At 31.8% G+C, this 21,056-nt stretch overlaps 1 protein-coding gene and 1 long non-coding RNA gene across 3 annotated transcripts in view; one reads left to right on the forward strand and one right to left on the reverse strand.

Annotated features, from left to right (window-relative positions):
- Nucleotides 1-21,056, forward strand: part of LOC143045451 (uncharacterized) — a 37,257-nt gene that overhangs the window by 502 nt on the left and 15,699 nt on the right. For both annotated transcript variants that reach the window (XR_012968955.1, XM_076217960.1), the window contains exons 2-3: nucleotides 11,913-11,990; nucleotides 20,009-20,104. Coding sequence is in view for 1 of the 2 variants with exons in the window: in XM_076217960.1 (XP_076074075.1) it covers nucleotides 11,913-11,990; nucleotides 20,009-20,104 (174 nt within the window). In the remaining variant the exon portion in view is untranslated. The remainder of the gene's footprint in view (nucleotides 1-11,912; nucleotides 11,991-20,008; nucleotides 20,105-21,056) is intronic.
- Nucleotides 2,072-7,788, reverse strand: LOC143046996 (uncharacterized). Its single transcript, XR_012969354.1, has 3 exons — nucleotides 7,245-7,788; nucleotides 2,495-2,606; nucleotides 2,072-2,186 (listed from the first exon to the last, which is right to left on the reverse strand). It is a non-coding gene; the product is annotated as an uncharacterized LOC143046996 (long non-coding RNA).

A 21,056-nucleotide genomic window follows, 5' to 3' on the forward strand; every position in this document is an offset into this window, starting at 1 on the left:
TTTGATGTAAATTTATTTTTATTTTCATATTAAATTCTAGAAATCAATTTCTTCAGGATGAGAAACTAAAAGTTATGAATAATTAAAAAAACCCAAGGAAAATAAACATGTATTTGAAGTCAATAAGTCCTGACATCAGCTAACTCCTTCACCTAGTCAGCATGGGTTCCACTGATCAATGTATGTACTCAAAGATGAAAGTTTTTTTTTTGGTATGAATTTGTAATAACTAACATTAAAAATTAAATTGTCATAATAATTACATTCTTTAATGTTTGAAAAGAGTCTGACTAACTGCACAGTTCATAATATGCTTCTCTAAAAATGTACTTAATTAGACATTTTATACAACCCCTGTCAAAGAATTCAGGATTATAACTAAATAAATCTGAAAAAAAATATGATTGTCTGGAAAACAGGATGAAAAAAGAATGCTTACATGTATGTTTTAGAGAATTAATGATTCAGAATATGTTTCCAGGAATTCAGGATAATGCTCCCACTCAAACATACACCAGTAATATTTTCTTGGTTTTTATGTTCTTAATTAAGAGTTGTAACTCTTATCTTTTATTTCAAAAACTTTACAAATATTACTGCTGTTCTAAGATAATAAGTAAGTCAAATAAGGGAGTAAGACTTTTAAGAATTGTTCTGTGGAGGCTTGTATTCGAAAAGTAATAAGACAAATTTTATTGTTCATAAAATTGAATTTTTCTGAAAAGTAATTCAGACAACTATTACAGATGGACAATTTAAACACTTATCATCTAATGTTGTCCAAAAAAATTCAAGAAGAGAAAAGGATTTGACTTTTTGTTAAATACCCACAGCAATATATAAAATGTACTTGTACACTAATTTTTGGAAAGATTGGAACTTGTTCTTAATCTTTCCTTAGACACTGGCCTCCCTAACAGCACGACAGGTTAGCTACTATTACTAAATGTATTCACACTGAAATATAGTTCCCTATAGTTCTCATGTATGTGCACATAATATACATATAAACTGTAAAAAATAGGTATATTTTTGGAGCAGTTCATTCAAGAATGTATGTCATTAAGGTGTTTGATGGAAAGGATTTTTTAAAAACATATTGATTAGGTAATTGAGTATTGATACAATACTAGATGATTGACAACTGTCATTATCATCAACCATTCAGGGACAAGGTGGACCTCTAATTACAATGCCCCACCTCCTAAACTGTCATAAACTGTCAATCAAATTGACCACATTACTTATCAACCTCAGTCTTGCATAATTATACCCAGCAGACACAACAACGTTGAATCAACATTGAATAAACGTCAGATTTCAACGTTGAATTCATGTTGAAAAGTAGTGTTGGATTGAAAATTGATATGACGTTGAAAACATAACGTTGTTTCAACGTCAGATTTCAACGTTGAAAATAGGTTGAATTTTGGTTTAAATTTGGTCGAGGTTTGTTGAAAACAAGTCGATTGGTGGTTGAATTGTGGTTGTTGTATGTTGAAATCAGGTCGAATGTTGGTTGTTCTGTGGTAAGTGTATGTTGAAATCAGGTCGAATGTTGGTTGTTCTGTGGTATGTGTATGTTGAAATCAGGTCGAATATTGGTTGTTCTGTGGTCAGTGTATGTTGAAATCGGGTTGAATGTTGGTTGTTCTGTGGTCAGTGTATGTTGAAATCAGGTCGAATGTTTGTTGAACTGTGATCAGTGTATGTTGAAAATAGGTTGGATGTGTGCCCAGGTAAACTTTTAATGTGGTAAATGTGGGGAATAGGATGTTGAACAATGGTTGAATTGAGCTTTTTCAACAGCTGAAATTATTACCCTTTATTATATCCATCAATGCCATTTTATGCGTAATGAAACTGTCGCACAACTATATGTTGGTGGTTGGTGTACATGTAGTTTGTAGTTCTGTTGGTATACATTTTTGTGCCTTCACTTTTCTTAATAGACATGATCTTGCTTTACCTATAACTATTATGTTCACACTCAAAATACGTTTGTGACATAACACAATAGTTATATATCAAGTTACCCACATATGCCTCTTACAATGTCAAACAAACACAATTAATCTGATTACTTAATTTTATTTAAAAAAAATAGTCCATCTGCTAGACATTTTGTACTGTTGTTCCATATTGTGGTCTCTAATTTTTACATTCGAAACTTGTTACTACAGCATCTGCAACAGAAAAAAAAACATATTGTACTATCTTTTACATAACTGGGTTAATTTCATTATGCAGCCCAAATAAAGAACTCTAGTGTCATATGAATGATACAGTTATTTCTTTAAATATTTATCAATAGCTATCATGACAGTTTTTTTTTTAACTTGAATTCAGATAGTAAATAATAAATCACTTTAATAAAAACAAACCTAAAGATTTTAGTAGACAAAGATAAAGGGCCAATTTAAAAGAAATTGTGACCAAAATCTCACACACTTTTATGTGAAAAAAAACCAATGGTGTATATTTCAATACTCACCTCTTATTATTTCAATCGGCCAAGCTTGGACACCATAGGCATTATGCCTCATATTTATTCTTTTTTACCCGAGATGTACTTTACAGACATGGATTTTTTGGTAAGACATCATCTAAAAAGAATACGTTTATTTAATTACAGCATTTTCAAATTATTAATTCCCTCCTCAACTAATAAATAAACACGCTTACAACATTTGGACATCCAAAACCTTTCATTGGGGACTTTCTGATTTGAATTTTCCTCGGAGATCACTATAATCTATTGTTGTGATCTTACATTTTTTCAATAATTGGTTGAAAAACTTTAAGTCCAATAATTATTATTGTAGCATTACGGGAAGTTTGTCCAGTCGGGAATCAAACATGATTCTGGAATCAGTGGCAGATCCTGAAATTTTCATAAGGGGTCCACTGACTTAATAATAGAGGGAAAAAAGGGGGGCTCAAGTCATGCTTCAGTGATTCATTATACAATCAACCAATTTTTCCCTCTCAAGGGGGACCACAAGCGTTGAGATTTTGACAGTCACTCATCTTGAGATACAATACTGCACCACAATCACCGAGATCTTGACAGTCACTCATCTTGAGAAACAGTACTGCACCACAAGCACCGAGATCTTGACAGTCACTCATCTTGAGAAACAATACTGCACCACAAGCACCGAGATCTTGACAGTCACTCATCTTGAGATACAATACTGCACCACAAGCACCGAGATCTTGACAGTCACTCATCTTGAGAAACAATAATGCACCACAAGCACCAAGATCTTGACAGTCACTCATCTCGAGAAACAATATATGTCATACTTTACATCTAATTTTTTCACGATCTTTCATCAATAGATACTTTCGGCATGTTTGCTAAACTTTGAAGATCTTTGAACCTGTGTTTACATTTTTCTTTAAACTGCAATATATTCCAGTCTTTCGTGATACGTCTTAGAACGAAATTCATAACAGTGTGGTCGACAGTAAAACGTTTATTAGTAATTGTACTGAAAAGTTTACCTTTAACTTGTTTGTCGTGGGCGATGATTGTATGCTCACTCAGTCTATCGGAGGCCTTCAAGTGGGGATTTAAATAATCATTTGTTACAAATTTTGATACATAAAATGAAACTTTCTTTTCACAAATCATTTAAGGAATTTATTTTAAATAATTGTTATACCATCACTTACAACAGTTTCACTTTTAAGAATATTAATGTCCAGAGCTGATATCAATAAATAATAATAATAAAAAAAAAAGTTTATTCATGGTATAAAAAAAAAACAAAAAAACTTTTAAGTTAATAGGGACCCGCGTTATTTCAGAAAATATCTTATTGATTAAGAGAACAAAAACTTCTACGTTGTGATCATTTAAGAGTGGCCTTCTATTTATTCAATGCTAACCATGTGGGTTTTGTTTTTTTTATATACCATAAATCGATTCGTTCATTCAGATATTTGTCAGTTTGCCTTGGTTCTTCAGGTCCAACACACAACTTCTCACGAAATTGGTATTTTTCTTACAAAAATTACATCCATGTGATGTATTCTTTTCATGGAGAATGAATGTTGCACCTTATTTTATTTGTTATTGGTTTTTTTTTGTGTGTATCATTGACGTATAAGACAACCCGAATCTTCTTTATTCAAATTTAAAACATACGAGATGACAATTATGACACAAAATAACTAAATTAAACTTACAGCAGAAGAAAGATAATGAACATCGCTTTTATAGTCTTCTAAATATCGAAGACGCGTGGTCTTATTAAAAATGATGTAAATTTATAAAGGAAACAACAAACAAAATAGTTCGAATATTTATATTGGAAAAAGTAACGGTGTGTAAATCATAACAATTATTTTATTTCAATGAAAATCAAACTGTTGAATTTTTTACGCTGCGAGCAAATTTTTAATTTTGGTCGCATTTTGAAAATCAATAAATCTTGTATTCTTGTTGGAAGCTGCACTGTGTAGTTTATACCCGTTTTTTTTCAATGCCTCACAAATCCAACACAGACAAAACAAATGGTAGGTTCAAGAAATATTTGATGCAAACTATACTTTATTGTAGCTTTAACATGGGTAGGCATTATATTCGTGATTATTTTTGCCCGAGCGATATCGAAAAACTATTATAAAAAGTGTCCTAGTTCAGTGAAAATGTACGTCATACTTATTTCCTAAACAAATAAATAAACAAACATTAATTAACATACAACACTACCAAAGGCCAGAGACTCCTTACTTGTATGATTTTAAAAAAAAATGCATCTTTTTAAAACAGTCGAAAACCAAATTGTCTGTCCAATGGAAAAGTCGAAGCCCAAAAAAGATCAACAGTGCATTATAGAAACATAGAAGCTGGTTGCAAAAGTTGACGACAAGATCTATTTTATAACTTGAGTATGGCCTAATACTATTAACCTGAAATAAATATATTTATAGCAATTCCCTTGATACGAAAGATCTACATGTTGCCTTGGGCTTTTTTTTCCTTTTTTTTTTTGCTCTTTGGTTGGGTTTTTGTCTCAATGACAATTCAATTTTCATTCTTATCATAGATATAACTGCATAAAATAAGAATATGAAGTGTGATAGACAATCAGACACATTCTTTCCAGGGACCAACAGGCGTTATCAAGCTATAGGTCCCCGTATGGCCTTCGACCATTAGCAAAATACACACTTTATAGAATGAAAGCTCCAAGAGGTCTTGGGATGAAAAAAAAACAAACATAAAAGATGAGCGAGAAAAAAATAGGGATACCGCATGGAAATTGGAAAATGGTCCGCAACATTAATTTAGTCAACTCACTTAGTTGAAATTAAAGACCCGGCGAATTTTAGCCTTTTGCAATGGATGTGATGTATCATGTTTAAAAAAAATCATGGTTTGTTTGGACATTTTTATAAATCAAGTCTTGTTTTTAAATTATTTGCAAGTAAGTTTTAAGTCATGAACAAATAATCACTCACAGAAAGACGTCAAATCCATCAACAAAAGAAAAAAATTAATAGACGACCGACAACGCACAGAATATCATGTATGTGTTCCGTACCATATGAGTATTTGGACCATACGCATATATCATGACCATAAGGGTATACTAATATGGTCCAACCATACACGTATGGTCCAAATACTCATAAGGTCCGGAACATATTTTATTTGCGATCACAAATGCACGAAGACGTCCATTTCTATGTAAATTGGGTCGATTTTTTTATATAGATAAGATGAATGCGTTTCTGTTGCCAAGTGTTTTTCACAAGTATAGTAGCAGTATAGCAGAACGGTTTAAGTTTCCTATATACACCAAATGATACATTTTGCCAATACAATAACGAAAATGCATGCAAATTTCACAAGGTTTAATCCAAATAGCTTTCTTACTATCCAATAACTTTCAAGTACGAAAAAGACAGGGCAGAAGTATATTTTGTCTTTATGTTTCGTATTTGCACAACTTTTGAAAGTGGATTATGCATTCGTTCTAAAATGAAATTAGACCAGATAAAAGTTAAAAGATTACATAACTCGACAATCGCAATTGTTAAATCCGAAAAAGATAATCAATCAATACATGCATTCAGTAAGTCATTCTTTTTTCTGAAAGAACATGGCTTTGCGATATTTTATTATGAAATTGATTGTCGAAACATAACAAAAACACAAGTAAAGGACGTTTAATTAATCAATATAAATCAAAACACAAATTCCTGATTAGTATTTCGAATTATTTTATATAGGCGTTGAGAACCTTTGGTGACCCCACGGTTTAAATGTTTATATTAAGGACGTCGTGAGCAATGGGCGTTATAGACGAACGTTCACCTAATCTGTCCCAGTCAATGGGATATTAAAGTGCGCCAATCAATGTCCATAGCCACACTGTTATGAATTCGATACTATTTAATTTTCATTTGAATGCATATGGATTAAGTTTAGACATTAAAAATAAAAGAATATTTGTTTTATTTCCTTGACATTTTTTGTGCTGTAATAATTCAATACGGTCAATTGATAAAGCATCTAATAGTATTTAGACGTTATCATATCTCGAATATCATACAGACCACTTTGAAAATGGACAGATCATTGTGTATTAATTTGTTATGGTCACACATGTTTCTTATCTGCCGTATTGCTTCATTGATAAATCCTCGGAATACATGCTGTGAGTGACATCTATTCTGACCCAGAGAAAAGAATTTGTTTGTTTTGAATGTGTTGCAAGGTCAAGAATGCCATGTGTTGTAAATCTTTGACTTGTAATTATATCAGCATATAAAACATGTAAAAGAACTAGTATGAGATCGCATAGGTGAACTTCAATAATTATATATTATTATTTGCCAGACGAATATATTTTTTTTTCAATTTCAACCGATGTTCCATGATATATTATGACTCCGCGCCCTCTCAGTATCTGCAATGATAGAATTCTTTGCCATACGCTTTTGCTTTAAATTACCAAATCAATTTTTATAAAATCACTCTCCCTTTTCAAGTCTTAACATAATAAGTTGCCGCACCCAATCAATGTACAAATATATCTTAAGATCAACCTTGCTGTTCCCCGAGACTACAAACACATGTGTGTATAATTATAAATTATATCTGACCTGCTTAAATCACTATACTCATATCATGCATATAATTACGGTAAACGCTACACTATTGTATATCTTAAATTATCATATAACTATCATTAAATTAAACAAGAAATGAATATTATACTTACTTTACACTGCTGAGAGCAACTGATGTGGTAATCAAATTGGCGCAAATAAATTCAAAATGTCGGTCTTCTACGCATGTGCCAATCAGAAAAAGATATCCGTTTCAAGTAATTATAATAATTATAATAATTTTATCGCAATTTAAAGATTAATTTATATATGAAACAGTAATCATTGAATATTCAAAAACATCATTAAGCAAATAAAAAATTCATCATTTAAGCAAAAAGGGAAATACACAAAATTTGGTTCAATCTCATCTTGAAGTTGAAATTTTGGTCGACCCTTAAAGTCATCAACCTTAACTAAACCGTTTATCAACGTTATATTTTCAACCAATTAAAGCATTGAAAGCATCAACTCAAATTCAATGTTGATTCAACGTTGGCAGTTCAACGTTGAACATTTTAACCACAAATCAACGTTGATTCAACAACGTGATTTAAACGTTGATAGAATTGACGTTGATACAACGTTGATTTTACGTTGATCAACGCTACAACCAAATTTCAACATATTTTCAACGTTGGTTCAACGTTGTGTGCCTGCTGGGTACAGACCCTATTGCATCTATGCTTCAATATACATCCCAATAAACAAATATCAATAAATATTTGACCTCATAATTGAATACACAAATGAAATGTATATATTAGATGTTTCATATATAAATGATATAAGGATGATAGATTTATTTAATGCCTATTACTTTTGATCTACATTACAAAAAGTGAATCTGTAAATTATGTCTGAAAGATAAAAGATTAATTAAGGATTAACAAGATCTTTAAAAAAATTGAAATATAAATATAACTATGAATATATAAAAGGTATTGAAGTAAGGCCTATGATTTACTTGATAAATTTCCAATAATCATCTGCAATTGATCAACAATTTAGGTTAGTTCACTTATTATTATTTTTATCAGTAATTGGCTTGAAACAGTTTTAAAATTTTAAAAGTTTTGATTATAACAAACCATTTTTTTATTAGTTTATTCCCCATCAATCATGTCTCTTTTAGTCATTTGAATTTTTATAAGAAGTGAAGATATACTTTTGCAATCAAGAAAAAATCCGCATTTCAATAAAATAAGTTTTTTAATTTGTTTACTTTGAAATAGTACATTTTCAATGCCCTGTTCTGAAAAAATATAAATTGATCAAAAGGCACTCTACAACTTTTAATCTTCAATGTCATACAAAATGTATAACCTATGTTTTAACTTACAAAATGCCCCAAAACAACATTTTTAGATTTTTTTTGTTGACACTTTAAAGTTCTTAGCTTATGTCTTATATGAGTAGTTGGTAACATTTACCAGAAGAATTTTCAGCAATACTAAGTGCTTTATTTATGGTCTTTTGTCCCCACCATACCTTTATATGAAATTATCCAAACTTCTCTTCCAATCTTTCCATAAATGATATCCATCACTTTGATTATGTACAGGTACTCTTTCTGACTTTAATTTGACACATTCTTTGAACATCAAAGTTAAAACAAATATACCCAAATCAGATATAAGTTTCTGTCTTTTTATGCCCCATTTATGGGCATTATGTTTTCTGGTCTGTGCGTCTGTTTGTTTGTCTGTTCGTCTGTCAGTTCGTCCGTCTGTCCCGTTTCTGAATCAGGTTGATGTTTTTGGTCGAAGTAGTTTTTTATATAATTGAAGTCTAATCGACTTGAAACTTAGTACACATGTTCTTTATGATATGATCTTTCTAATTTTAATGCCAAATTAGAGATTTGACCCCATTTTCGCTGTCCACTGAACATAGAAAATGATAGTGTGGATGAGGCATCCGTGTACTGGGGACACATTCTTGTTTTGTCTATAAATTAATTGTTCTGTCAAATATATAAAAGAAAGTTGAGTAGATCATGATCTGCATGTAGTACATGTACTGAGAATAAAAATGTTTTATTGGAAATCAATATGTTCTCTGTATCAAAGGTTAAAAAAACATGTACCTAAGGCCAGAAATTGTTGTAAGAAAGGTTTTAAAAAGGATTATTATATTCTGTATGTAATACAGCATGTACTAATAATGTTTGAATTGAAACATATTACAATATATCATAGTGTTATTGCACGTATATTGATGAATATTGTCGAAAGTAGAATAATACATGTGAGCGACTAAACATTGTTCTGTTAAAGTCATGTTGCCAATTTCAAAGCTATAGTGCATGGCATAATTACATGCCTGTTGATTGTGCATGCTGAGTGAAAAATTGAGATTTGAAATTAAAGAAAAGGATTGAATCCACTAACTCTTATAATGAGATATAAACTTTATTACCACTAATACAGAAATCCTATCTATTTGGACTTGGGATCTATTTGCTGAGGGACTGTAATTCCCAGAGGATATTACTGACCAAATAGTACTTTGGTAATGGCATGAACATAAAGATATGGCACTCACACCACATCTTCCTGTATCTATTGTTTTATGGAAATTTATTTTTCTAAAACTTAAACATCATTTTAAAATGAGGAATGCATAGGTCTGACTACTTGTCACTATATGATTCATTGTTACTTGCTAGATTTTCAGTGGCAAATATTTCATGCATGTTAAGAACAGTCAAAGAGATTTTGGAAAAAAAAACATTTGAGTTTTGAAGATGGCAATATTTTTTATACCCCCACTTTTAGTATACTGCATCCACTTTGTCCTTTTATCTGGTTGTCTTTTCATTCATTCTTCTGTCCAAAACCTGGTCAGAGAATTTGTATATATATATATATATGTGTATACACTGTATAATAAAAACCAATTTTGATATCTGCCTGGGCACAGGACGTTTGCACTTTTTTATCTGTAAAACGATGGGACATTTGTGCTTCAAGTACTATGGACATTTGCGTTTTAAATTTTGATTCACCTGTATTAAATTGACCGGACATTTGCACTTTTTACCTATGGTCGTCCACCTGTAATTTTAATGAGAAGTAATAGTACGTAGATGAATAACTTAAATTTGTTATTAAGACAAATGGTGCAGAATCCTTCCATGCCCACTTCAATGAACAGTTCTACTCACTCATTCTGCTATCTTTTAACAACAGTTGGTGAATTACATTAACATTTGTTATATTGATGAACATGCACCCCAGAATTGAGAAACATGATTTTTTGAAATATAGGCGAAATATCAGTAAGAACAGATAACAAGAGACAATTTTTTTTCAGTACTTGGGCTTCAGATATCAAGCAAAAACAGAATGTTTTCTTTAATTAGTTTTAGCTGTATATAAACTTTTAAACATATATCAATGTGCTATATAATGTGCTATGCAATGATTTTTATACCCCACGCAACGAAGTTGCAGAGGGTATAATGTTTTTGACCCGTCCGTCCGTCCGTCAGTCCTGTTTCTTGTCATCGCAACTCCTCTCAAACCACACAACAGAATTTCACGAAACCTTTTCAGATAATAAGGACATACTATGTAGTTGTGCATATCGACGGGAAATTGCGATTCAATTTTTTTTCTAGGAGTTACGCCCCTTTGAACTTATTTACTTTAATGTACTACTGCAACAGTTTGTCATCGCAACTCCTCTCAAACCACACAACAGAATTTCACGAAACCTTTTCAGACAATAAGGACATACTATGTAGTTGTGCATATCGACAGGAAATTGCGATTCAATTTTTTTTCTAGGAGTTACGCCCCTTTGAACTTATTTACTTCAATGTACTACTGCAACAGTTTGTCATCGCAACTACTCTGAAACTACACAACAGAATTTCATGAAACCTTTTCAGATAATAAGGACATACTATGCAGTTGTGCATATCGACGGGAAATTACGATTCAATTTTATTTCTAGGAGTTACGCCCCTTTGAACTTATTTGCTTCAATGTACTTCTGCAACAGTTTGTCATCTCAACTCCTCTGAAAACACACAACAGAATTTCATGGAATTTTGTAGATAATAAGGACATACTATGTAGATGTGTATATTGACAGGAAATTATTATTCAATATTTTTTCTTATACAATTTTTTTTTCTTATACTTATTTAATTTCTCCAATGACAATGTGGGGACGTGGGGTATGTGAGCGTGCTCACTAAGGTTCTTTAATTAAACTTTTAACTCTGCCAGGTCAAACCTGCCAGTCCTAAGCCCAAATAAAATGGGATAGTAATAAAAACCAAATATTGCAAAAGCGTAAATGTCCTATGTAAAAAGCGCAAATGTCCTATGATTTGAAGCGCAAGTGTCCAAAAATAAAAGCGAAAATGTCCTATGAAAAAGCGCAAACGTCCTGCGCCGATCTGCCTATAGCTAGAAGTCACTTTCTCAGTTTGAGAATACTTTTAATCCTTTTTAAACCCACTAACGATTGATTTTTCATCGCTGTTCTTCTTTATAAGGAAATGATTTGACATTTAGTCTGGAATTATAGTATGATGAGCTGTACTGGTAAGCTATTTTCAGATTACCTTGGCAGTTACTTCCTGTTTAATGAGACTTTGAATTTTTATGATTCCTACTGAGCATGAAATTTTGGTATCACATTTCTAAACTTTTGAATTTATATTTAGTATAGACTATTATTATGATGAGTTGTACCATGTAGATGAATACCAGTGCGATTTTCAGGTCTGTTATAATAGTATTTATGATTTTTCTTTCTTTCAGAAATCCTCCTGGATTTGCTTTCATGGTATACAAATATTCAGATGATGCAGAAAAATGTGTACAAAGACTCCATGGAAGGTAAATAGAAAGGCCAGACAATAAGTACAGAATTCTGTCTTTCTTATCGTAAATATTATTTTAGTATGTAGCGTATACATAAAGGAAAATGTAGATTATGTGATGGATACAAAAAATGTTTATTTCAAATTATTGATATTTAATGTCTGCTTTGTTCATTTCAGTAATAGACAGTAAACAGGTAAACATAAAAGTTCTAAAGATATATGATTTATAGAACTGATAACCTTTATAATAGTCTGGTAAATTGATTGAAATATAAAGAAAAGATTTCTTCAGGGTATGTTCATGAATTTATTGTGATCAATTATTTACTTTCAGTGACCTGGTTTTTCTTTAAGTAATCCAGTTAAGTTACTTCCATATCTATGATATTTTAACAAGTTTCTATTGGCTGACTAGTACTGCTTTTACGAGATGTAACATTTCCATGTGAAGCTGATGTTAAAGTATAGATTGTTGCCCATACTAGTATATCTTCCACCAGTTTTGGTCAAACTTTTAAAGTGTACCAATTTTAAAAGAAAAGTTTTATATATAAGGCCATATTAGTTTGTTTTGTTAGTTTTCTTGATAAATTATAAGCCAAGGAAAAAGAGGGTATAGATTTTCTTTCATTCTTTAAATTTCATTAACTAACTTTGTACTTTGACCTATAATGGTTTACTTTTATAAATTGTTACTTAGATGAAAGTTGTCTCATTGGCACTCGTACCATATCTTCCTATATCTATTTTTAAAACACACTTCTAGAAAATGCAAAAAACTATAACCCATCATATCAAGACCCCCCTTTTCCAGCACCCCCTTGACAGAATGAGTTTTAGAATATTAAATACGACATATAATTAACATGAAAAGTTTATCTTATGGTATTGAGTAGAAAAGATTATTGAAGTAACAGCTTGTATGTAATCAGCATTGTCCTTATAATAAAGAAGACAGAAACATCTTGTCCCATCTATTGTATTGTTTATGAAAAATTGTTCATTTTATTGATTTTCTTAGTTTATTACATGTTTCTGTCAATAAAAAATAATCCATTGAATGTTTAAATATTCAATCATGTATAGGATTTTTTTTGTAATGAACGATGTAGTTTACTGAGATTTTTAGTCAATCTATATCTATATATATCATGTATATAGTGTTACCTAGTAAAAATCATTACAGTACAGTCAAGGATTTGTATAATAACCCTTGGTACAATGTACAATTTACTTTGTAATTTTTTTTTTTCTAGATTTTAAATTGAAACTGAATTTGTTTTGCCAATTCTGAGATTTCTGGAAAACCAATATTTATATAGTTATGACAATTTCGAAAAAGTAAGAGATGAAAGTCGGTGTAATCCAGACAAAGTTATATTTGCCACGATAACATTTCAATCTCCAAATACAAATGAAGTCTCTGAAAAGTATAAGGACTTTGTTTGGGATTATATTTTATCGCTATTTTGTGCATTTTTCCTTTGATCTTTTTTTGTGATAATTTTTCATATCATTCTACTCGCTTGAGATGGAAAATTATCGCTAGAAACTAAGCAGGCACGTGGCGTTGCTAACGAAATTGACATAAAATTGACAACGTCGTCATAGGTAAAATAGCGATAAACAGATTATCATTGATCATCTCAACTCGATTGCCGTCCTGGCTCAAGCGAGAAAATCAATCTCGTTGAGATGATCAACGATAATCTATAAATATTATGAAGTAAATTCAGAAATAATTGTGAGGTTCTTATTAATGCCAATAATGAGACTGATTAAGAATCACAAAAATAAGAAGTTGCATCCAGATATCTGATGTATACAAGTATATAAAGATTTTTCTTAAATCACAATAATTAATCTAGTATTATTGTCCATTCTTCACAAATCACAATTCATTTTTGTCGAGCCTACGACTTTCTTCGAAAAAGCGAGACATAGCAATCCTACATTGCGGCGGCGGTGGCAGCAGCGTCCACAAATATTCACCCTGTGGTTAAAGTTTTTGTCGAGCCTGCAACTTTTGTTGCAGAAAGCTCGACATAGGGATAGTGATCCGGCGGCGGCGGCGGCGGTGTTAGCTAACTTCTTAAAAGCTTTATATTTTAGAAGGTGGAAGACCTGGATGCTTCATACTTTGTATATAGATGCCTCATGTTACGAAGTTTCCGTCAGTCGCATGTCCAATTTCCTTGACCTCATTTTCATGGTTCAGTGACCACTTGAAAAAAAAGTTCAAATTTTTTGTAATGTTGAATTCTCTCTTATTATAAGTAATAGGATAACTATATTTCATATGTGCGTACCTTGCAAGGTCTTCATGTCTGTCAGACAGTTTTCACTTGACCTCGACCTCATTTCATGGATCAGTGAACAAGGTTAAGTTTTGGTGGTCAAGTCCATATCTCAGATACTATAAGCAATAGGGCTAGTATATTCGGTGTATGGAAGGACTGTAAGGTGTACATGTCCAACTGGCAGGTGTCATCTGACCTTGACCTCATTTTCATGGTTCAGTGGTTATAGTTAAATTTTTGTGTTTTGGTCTGTTTTTCTCATACTATATGCAGTAGGTCTACTATATTTGTTGTATGGAATGATTGTAAGGTGTACATGTCTAGCGGGCAGATGTCATGTGACCTTGACCTCATTTTCATGGTTCAGTGGTCAATGTTAAGTTTTTGAGTTTTGGTCTTTTTATCTAATACTCTATGCTATAGGTCAACTATATTTGGTGTATGGAAATATTTTATGATCTTTATGTCAGTCGCGCAGGTTTTATTTGACCGTGACCTCATTTTCACGGTTCATTGCACAATGTTAAGTTTTTGTGTTTTGGTCTATTTTTCTTAAACTATTAGTAATAGGTCAACTATATATGTTGTATAGAAGCATTGTTAGCTGTACATGTCTGCCTGGCATGGTTCATCTGACCTTGACCTCATTTTCAAGGTTCATTGGTCTTTGTTTAGTTGTCTTGGTTAATGTTAAGTTTATGTGACAGTTGTTATAATGCTTAACTTTATACTTAGGACTATCAACATAATATCAATGATTAGTATAGAAGGCGAGACATTTCAGCGTGTGCACTCTTGTTGAAATTTTAATAACTTTCTTAAACTATACTGGATTACTTCCAAACGTGGACAGAAGCTTGTTTATGATCATAAGATAGTATCCAGAAGTAACTTTTGTAAAAATAAAATTCCATTTTTTCCAAATTTTACTAATAACTGGACTTATTTTTTTTCTGCTGGGAAACATTACATTCACCCTGTGGTTTAAGTTTTTGAAATGTTAATAACTTTCTTAAACTATGCTGGATTTCTACCAAACTTTGTCAGAAGCTTGTTTATGATCATAAGATAGTATCAAGAAGTAAATTTTGTAAAAATAAAATTCCATTTTTTCCATATTTTACTTATAAATGAACTTAGTATTTCTGCTGGGAAACATTACATTCACTCTGTGGTTAAAGTTTTTGAAACTTTAATAACTTTCTTATACTATTTTGGATTTGTACTAAGCTTGTTTATGATCAAAAGCTAGTATCTAGAAGGAAATTTTGTTAAAATTTTGTACCTGTGTATCTGTATTTTACTTACGAATGAACTTAGTTTTTCTTCCAGTTAGCATTACATACATGAGTCTGTTTTATTTGATAAATGCCTGGAATAATTTCTAAATTTACAGTACCCAAACAAAAACAAATTTTATTTCATTTATGAACTAGTCTTATGGTTCATGAGAAAATTGCCACCTGAAAGGTGTTGGAAAAGTTATCTTAAAATTCTAAAGCTGGTACTATTGATAAGAAATGTACATGAACATGGAGATATCTTTCATCCCAAGTACATACATTCTTTGGATAAGAAAAACAAATATTGTATAATTATGCCTTACATAATTTTTTGAAAAGCTTCATGATATACTTGACTGCAAATGCAAGTAAAAGTTAAAAAAAAGTAAATTTTATGATTTTTTTTTTCATGTCTACTTTCAATGTTGCAAAATGCATATTTTATTGTTTCTTTTCTGGTGAATAGTTTAACATGGTTGTCATTAACAACTCTATACATTACTGTTGTTTGTTATGTTAACTTTTATAGAAACTGCACAAAGAAACTTTAGAATCTCTAGCCTTTTTAGTCTTGTGTTTTTTTTTAAATTTTGGTTCATTTGTAAGTTTGGATTTCAGTGTGTCGTCCATTTCACTGAATGAGTATACATTGTTAAAGGGAAACTTCGCAAAAAAATCAAAATTTGATATTATGTCCAGTCTGTATAAAAATGCTCAAATTTATAAATATTAAAGTTTTATTCCGCTAGATAAGAGATCACCATCGATTTTAAATTTTGAGTATCAGTTCTCTGCGTTCCGCCATTTTGTTATATTGTCCGAATAAAGTCGCGATACGTCTATAAACCACAAAGAAACAAAACTACAGTAACCGATGTAGTCGTAATTACGTGTCGATATCTTGTCAATCGTACGGTTGTTTTATCTGACTAACTAACTTGATACGGAAAATGTTCTTATTTTTTTTTAATAACCAAATAGTCTGTTATTTTCAAACTGTTAATATTGGAATTAGTTAAAAAGTCAAAGTTCAAATCATAAATAAGTGTTCCGTGAAAATTGTTTTCGAAAATCTAACTCGTTCATAATTCTTTAAAGTAATATACTTTCTTTGAATAAATTAGGATCTTCGCTCCACTGATCACCTGCATGGCTAAAGGTATTACTCCCAAAGGTATTGTGAGGGATGTAAGGTGACACATCCAGGTATTCAAGCGATTTCCTGTCGGGCTTGCAAGTTCATGCATCGTTTCACTTCTGTAGTTATTGATCAGTGTAGATCAGTGTACACGACCGAAAACTTATAACTTTCCATTTTGAACTATCAGGTGCATGTATAATATACATCTCTGTCTTGCGTGTCCGAAAGTGATATAATATACTAGTCATTACTTAACTCGTACGCTTGTTTATAAATAAAATTTCTTGTGTAAAGAATATTATTTATAAAAAACAAAATGATACCAAAAAAAAAACCAAAAAAAAATTGAAGATTTAAAAGAGTTAATTTTGGAAAATGTAATATATACTCGTTGTCAATAGTAAAGGACATATTGGATCATACCAGAAATGTTGATTAAAAAATGTGCGCACTTGTCGACGATTCGTTTATACGCCTGGATAGAAAGTTACGGAACTATAGCGCAATTTAAAATATATACATGTATACATTGAACATAAGAAAGAAAAATACATTTTGTGCAAATTGGGGTAAAAGTTTTGTAAATAGACTAGTCCACGTATGCCAACCGTATGTAATCATCCAATTCGATAGACTATTGTATACTAAAGAAGAAGAAGAAGAGGACCAATTTGATTTAAATATAGGTCGATCTATAACTTGCTTTGGTTCATTGAAGTTATGAACATAGTAAACTCACAGATTTATATATCAATTAGATTGTTCTCGAATAAAGGAAGAAACTCGTCATCACCACAATTGTTCCGACATATGCAACTGGACGTACACTAATAATCCCCGAGGGATGTGAATATTTTCTAGGAAAGCTATTGCGTATTAAAGTTTAAAATAATTTTCGGGATTTATTTTCTTTCTTGATATTCAAAGACAGCAAATTTAAAGAATAAACTGCTTGTCGGATATTTGTCTGCTTTAGGGGTATTCTTGCAAGTTGAACAGACTTATAATTACATTCAAAAATAGGGAAAGATGACATTAAATTCGTTGTCTTTTGTATTTAAACATCTTTGATCAAATAGTAATTAAGTATTATACGTTGTGAGACGAAGACTATTTTAATAAGGACGTCCCCGATTATGATTAAATTTGGTTGACGTTTTTCATACTAGATAAAGAATATCTATTCGTAATTTTTCGATTCCATTCCAAGAAACCTTAAATTTGCTGTCAATTTTTTAAAACCTCTCAAGTACAAAAGTATTTTTTCTTTATTCGTAAATATTATATTCCGCTTCGGTGGAGTTTTCTTCTTCTTCTTCTTCTTCTTCTTCTTCTTCTTCTTCTTCTTCTTCTTCTTCTTCTTCTTCTTCTTCTTCTTCTTCTTCTTCTTCTTCTTCTTCTTCTTCTTCTTCTTCTTCTTCTTCTTCTTCTTCTTCTTCTTCTTCTTCTTCTTCTTCTTCTTCTTCTTCTTCTTCTTCTTCTTCTTCTTCTTCTTCTTCTTCTTCTTCTTCTTCTTCTTCTTCTTCTTCTTCCAGGTAAGGAACCGGATTCAGTGCTGAATGTAAATGGTTCCGCGCGAAAACTATACGCAGTGTCGGGCAACACGGAAAGATTTCTCTTGGCTATTTACAAATTAAATTTAAAACGTTCGCAAAAAATATACAATTAAAATTATTTGCAACTGGTTTTTCCTACTTCCTTTCAGAGCATGCCTTCAGGGCAGCCCTAAATCCCTCAACGGTCTTCCTCGGATAGTTCCATTTATTAATTAATACATCAGTTCTGTACATGGCTTTTAAAAGTCTAAATCTAAGTGTTCTCGTACATTTTTTCGCCTAATAAAGACAAATAAAAATACTTTGGTAAAGCTATTTCTAATTTCTAAGTTCTCCTTTTTATAGACAACAATCAAGGACAACAGGCGTATATCATTTCAATCTGACATATGAATTAAGTTTCCCGTCTTTAACCGAAAATTGTGTATTCCTTTGTAAATTAACTAATTTGAATTCAAATAAATAAAAGAACAAAGTATAATTAAATAATTCCACGGCGATCAATTTTTATTTGTCACCAACTTGAATATATATTTTAAATGTGTGTATTTAATGCTCCCTTGTTTTATAATTCACTGATCCGAATAGACAGTCACACCTGGCAAGGTGTGCCCTAGAGGCGTGGTTAAATACCGAAGTGCAAATAACAATTTACCTTTCAACAAGTCATCTACGAGTATTGCCACAGAGCCGTGAATACACACATCGTATCAACTAAGTCATAGCAGAGATAGTAAAAGGTCAATAAGAGTACACCAACATATTGCCTTTACAGATTATTGTACTTTACTTTGTTCGCCTTATCAGTCCGAAAATGCATTAATTAAAAATAAATTTATAACTTTTTGTGTTGTCTACAAAAATAATTCGAATATATACGTTTAACATAGAAAATTTATCTCATGAATATGTACAATTGAACGTCTGTGCGTTTTATCTTCTTATTATCGGATGGTTATTAGATAAAACATAAGTCATAGGCGCGCTTATGATTACGTTAAAATATGATTAAAAACCAAGACTTTTAATGATTGTATTTTAAATCCCGGCATGCAAAAACCAGGAGAAAACGTCACGACCTACAGGAAGTAGTTAATATTTTTTCATTAAATATTGAATTTCTCCTTTATTACTGCACATATAGCGATAAAACTTTGTGAATATATATATTATGTCATAATGAACATATTTAAACCATAAGTTAAAAATCGTGAATTTTCCCTTTAAGGGTCCAGCTGAAATTCTCATCTGGTTCTCACTGTGTTGAAGATCCATTGGTGGCCTTGGACTGTTTTCTGCTCTATCATGTGGGAAGGTCTTCTCTTTGAAATATTCTAACTTTCCTTTCTCTGTTCTCTTTTGTATGTTGTATCTGATATGAAAAAGAGATCACTAAGCAAGTAATCATAACCTTTGTCCTAAAGAAGACATTCAATTAACAAAATAACACAACAAAATCTACACAGAAATCGTATTATTGAGAAACACAAACCCCAATACTTCTGTCTTGTTTTTGCTGTAAGATATGATCTCATCACTTTGTCATTAAGCAAACATGTTCCAGTAAACCTCAGGATGAAGAAAGGTAATAAAATTGTTTCTTTGACATGCTGCTTGCCAGCATTTCAGTAGGCAAGTCCATCCCATACCTTCAAGTTTGCTCCAACCCAAGATTTAGAGTTCCATCACAACCCATTGTGTGGAAATAAATACAACTTTCTAATTGTGATTTATTTGAATTGATGTTTCAGAGTTATATGTGGGAGAAGAGTTAGAGTAGAACATGCAGTACCGTATGACGAACATCGGAGAGATAAATCAGTCAAAGGAAAAAGACCAGTGTATAGGTAAAACATTAAAGTGATTTATCAAAGGGAAAGCAGATTTTTTTGGTTTTTTTAACTCACCTGTCCCGAAGGGCCAAGTGAGCTTTTCTCATCACTTGGCGTCCGGCGTCATCCGGCGTCGTCCGGCGTCGTCCGTCGTCGTTAACTTTTACAAAAATCTTCTTCTCTGAAACCACTGGGCCAAATTTAACCAAACTTGGTCACAATCATCATTGGGGTATCTAGTTTAAAAAATGTGTTCGGTTACCCGGCCAACCAACCAAGATGGCCACCATGGCTAAAAATAGAACATTGGGGTAAAATGCAGTTTTTGGCTTATAACTCAAAAACCAAAGCATTTAGAGCAAATCTGACAGTGGTAAAATTGTTCATCAGGTCAAGATCTATATGCCCTGAAATTTTCAGATGAATCGGACATGCCGTTGTTGGGTTGCTGCCCCTGAAATGGTAATTTTAAGGAAATTTTGCTGTTTTTGGTTATTATCTTGAATATTATTATAGATAGAGATAAACTGTAAACAGCAATAATGTTCAGCAAAGTAAGATCTACAAATAAGTCAACAAGACCAAAATGGTCAGTTGACCACTTTAGGAGTTATTGCCCTTTATAGTCAATTTTTAACCATTTTTCGTAAATCTTAGTTATCTTTTAGAAAAATCTTCTCCTCTGAAACTACTGGGCCAAATTTAACCAAACTTGGCCATAATCATCATTGGGGTATCTAGTTTAAAAAATTTGTCCGGTGACCCGGCCAACCAACCAAGATGGCCGCCATGGCTAAAAATAGAACATAGGGGTAAAATGCAGTTTTTGGCTTATAACTCAAAAACCAAAGCATTTAGAGCAAATCTGACATGGGGGGGAAATTGTTCATCAGGTCAAGATCTATCTGCCCTGAAATTTTCAGATGAATCGGACATTCCGTTGTTGGGTTGCTGCCCCTGAAATGGT

Source organism: Mytilus galloprovincialis, chromosome 9, assembly GCF_965363235.1.
Source record: "Mytilus galloprovincialis chromosome 9, xbMytGall1.hap1.1, whole genome shotgun sequence".
In the NCBI taxonomy this organism is placed as follows: Eukaryota; Metazoa; Mollusca; class Bivalvia; order Mytilida; family Mytilidae; genus Mytilus; species Mytilus galloprovincialis.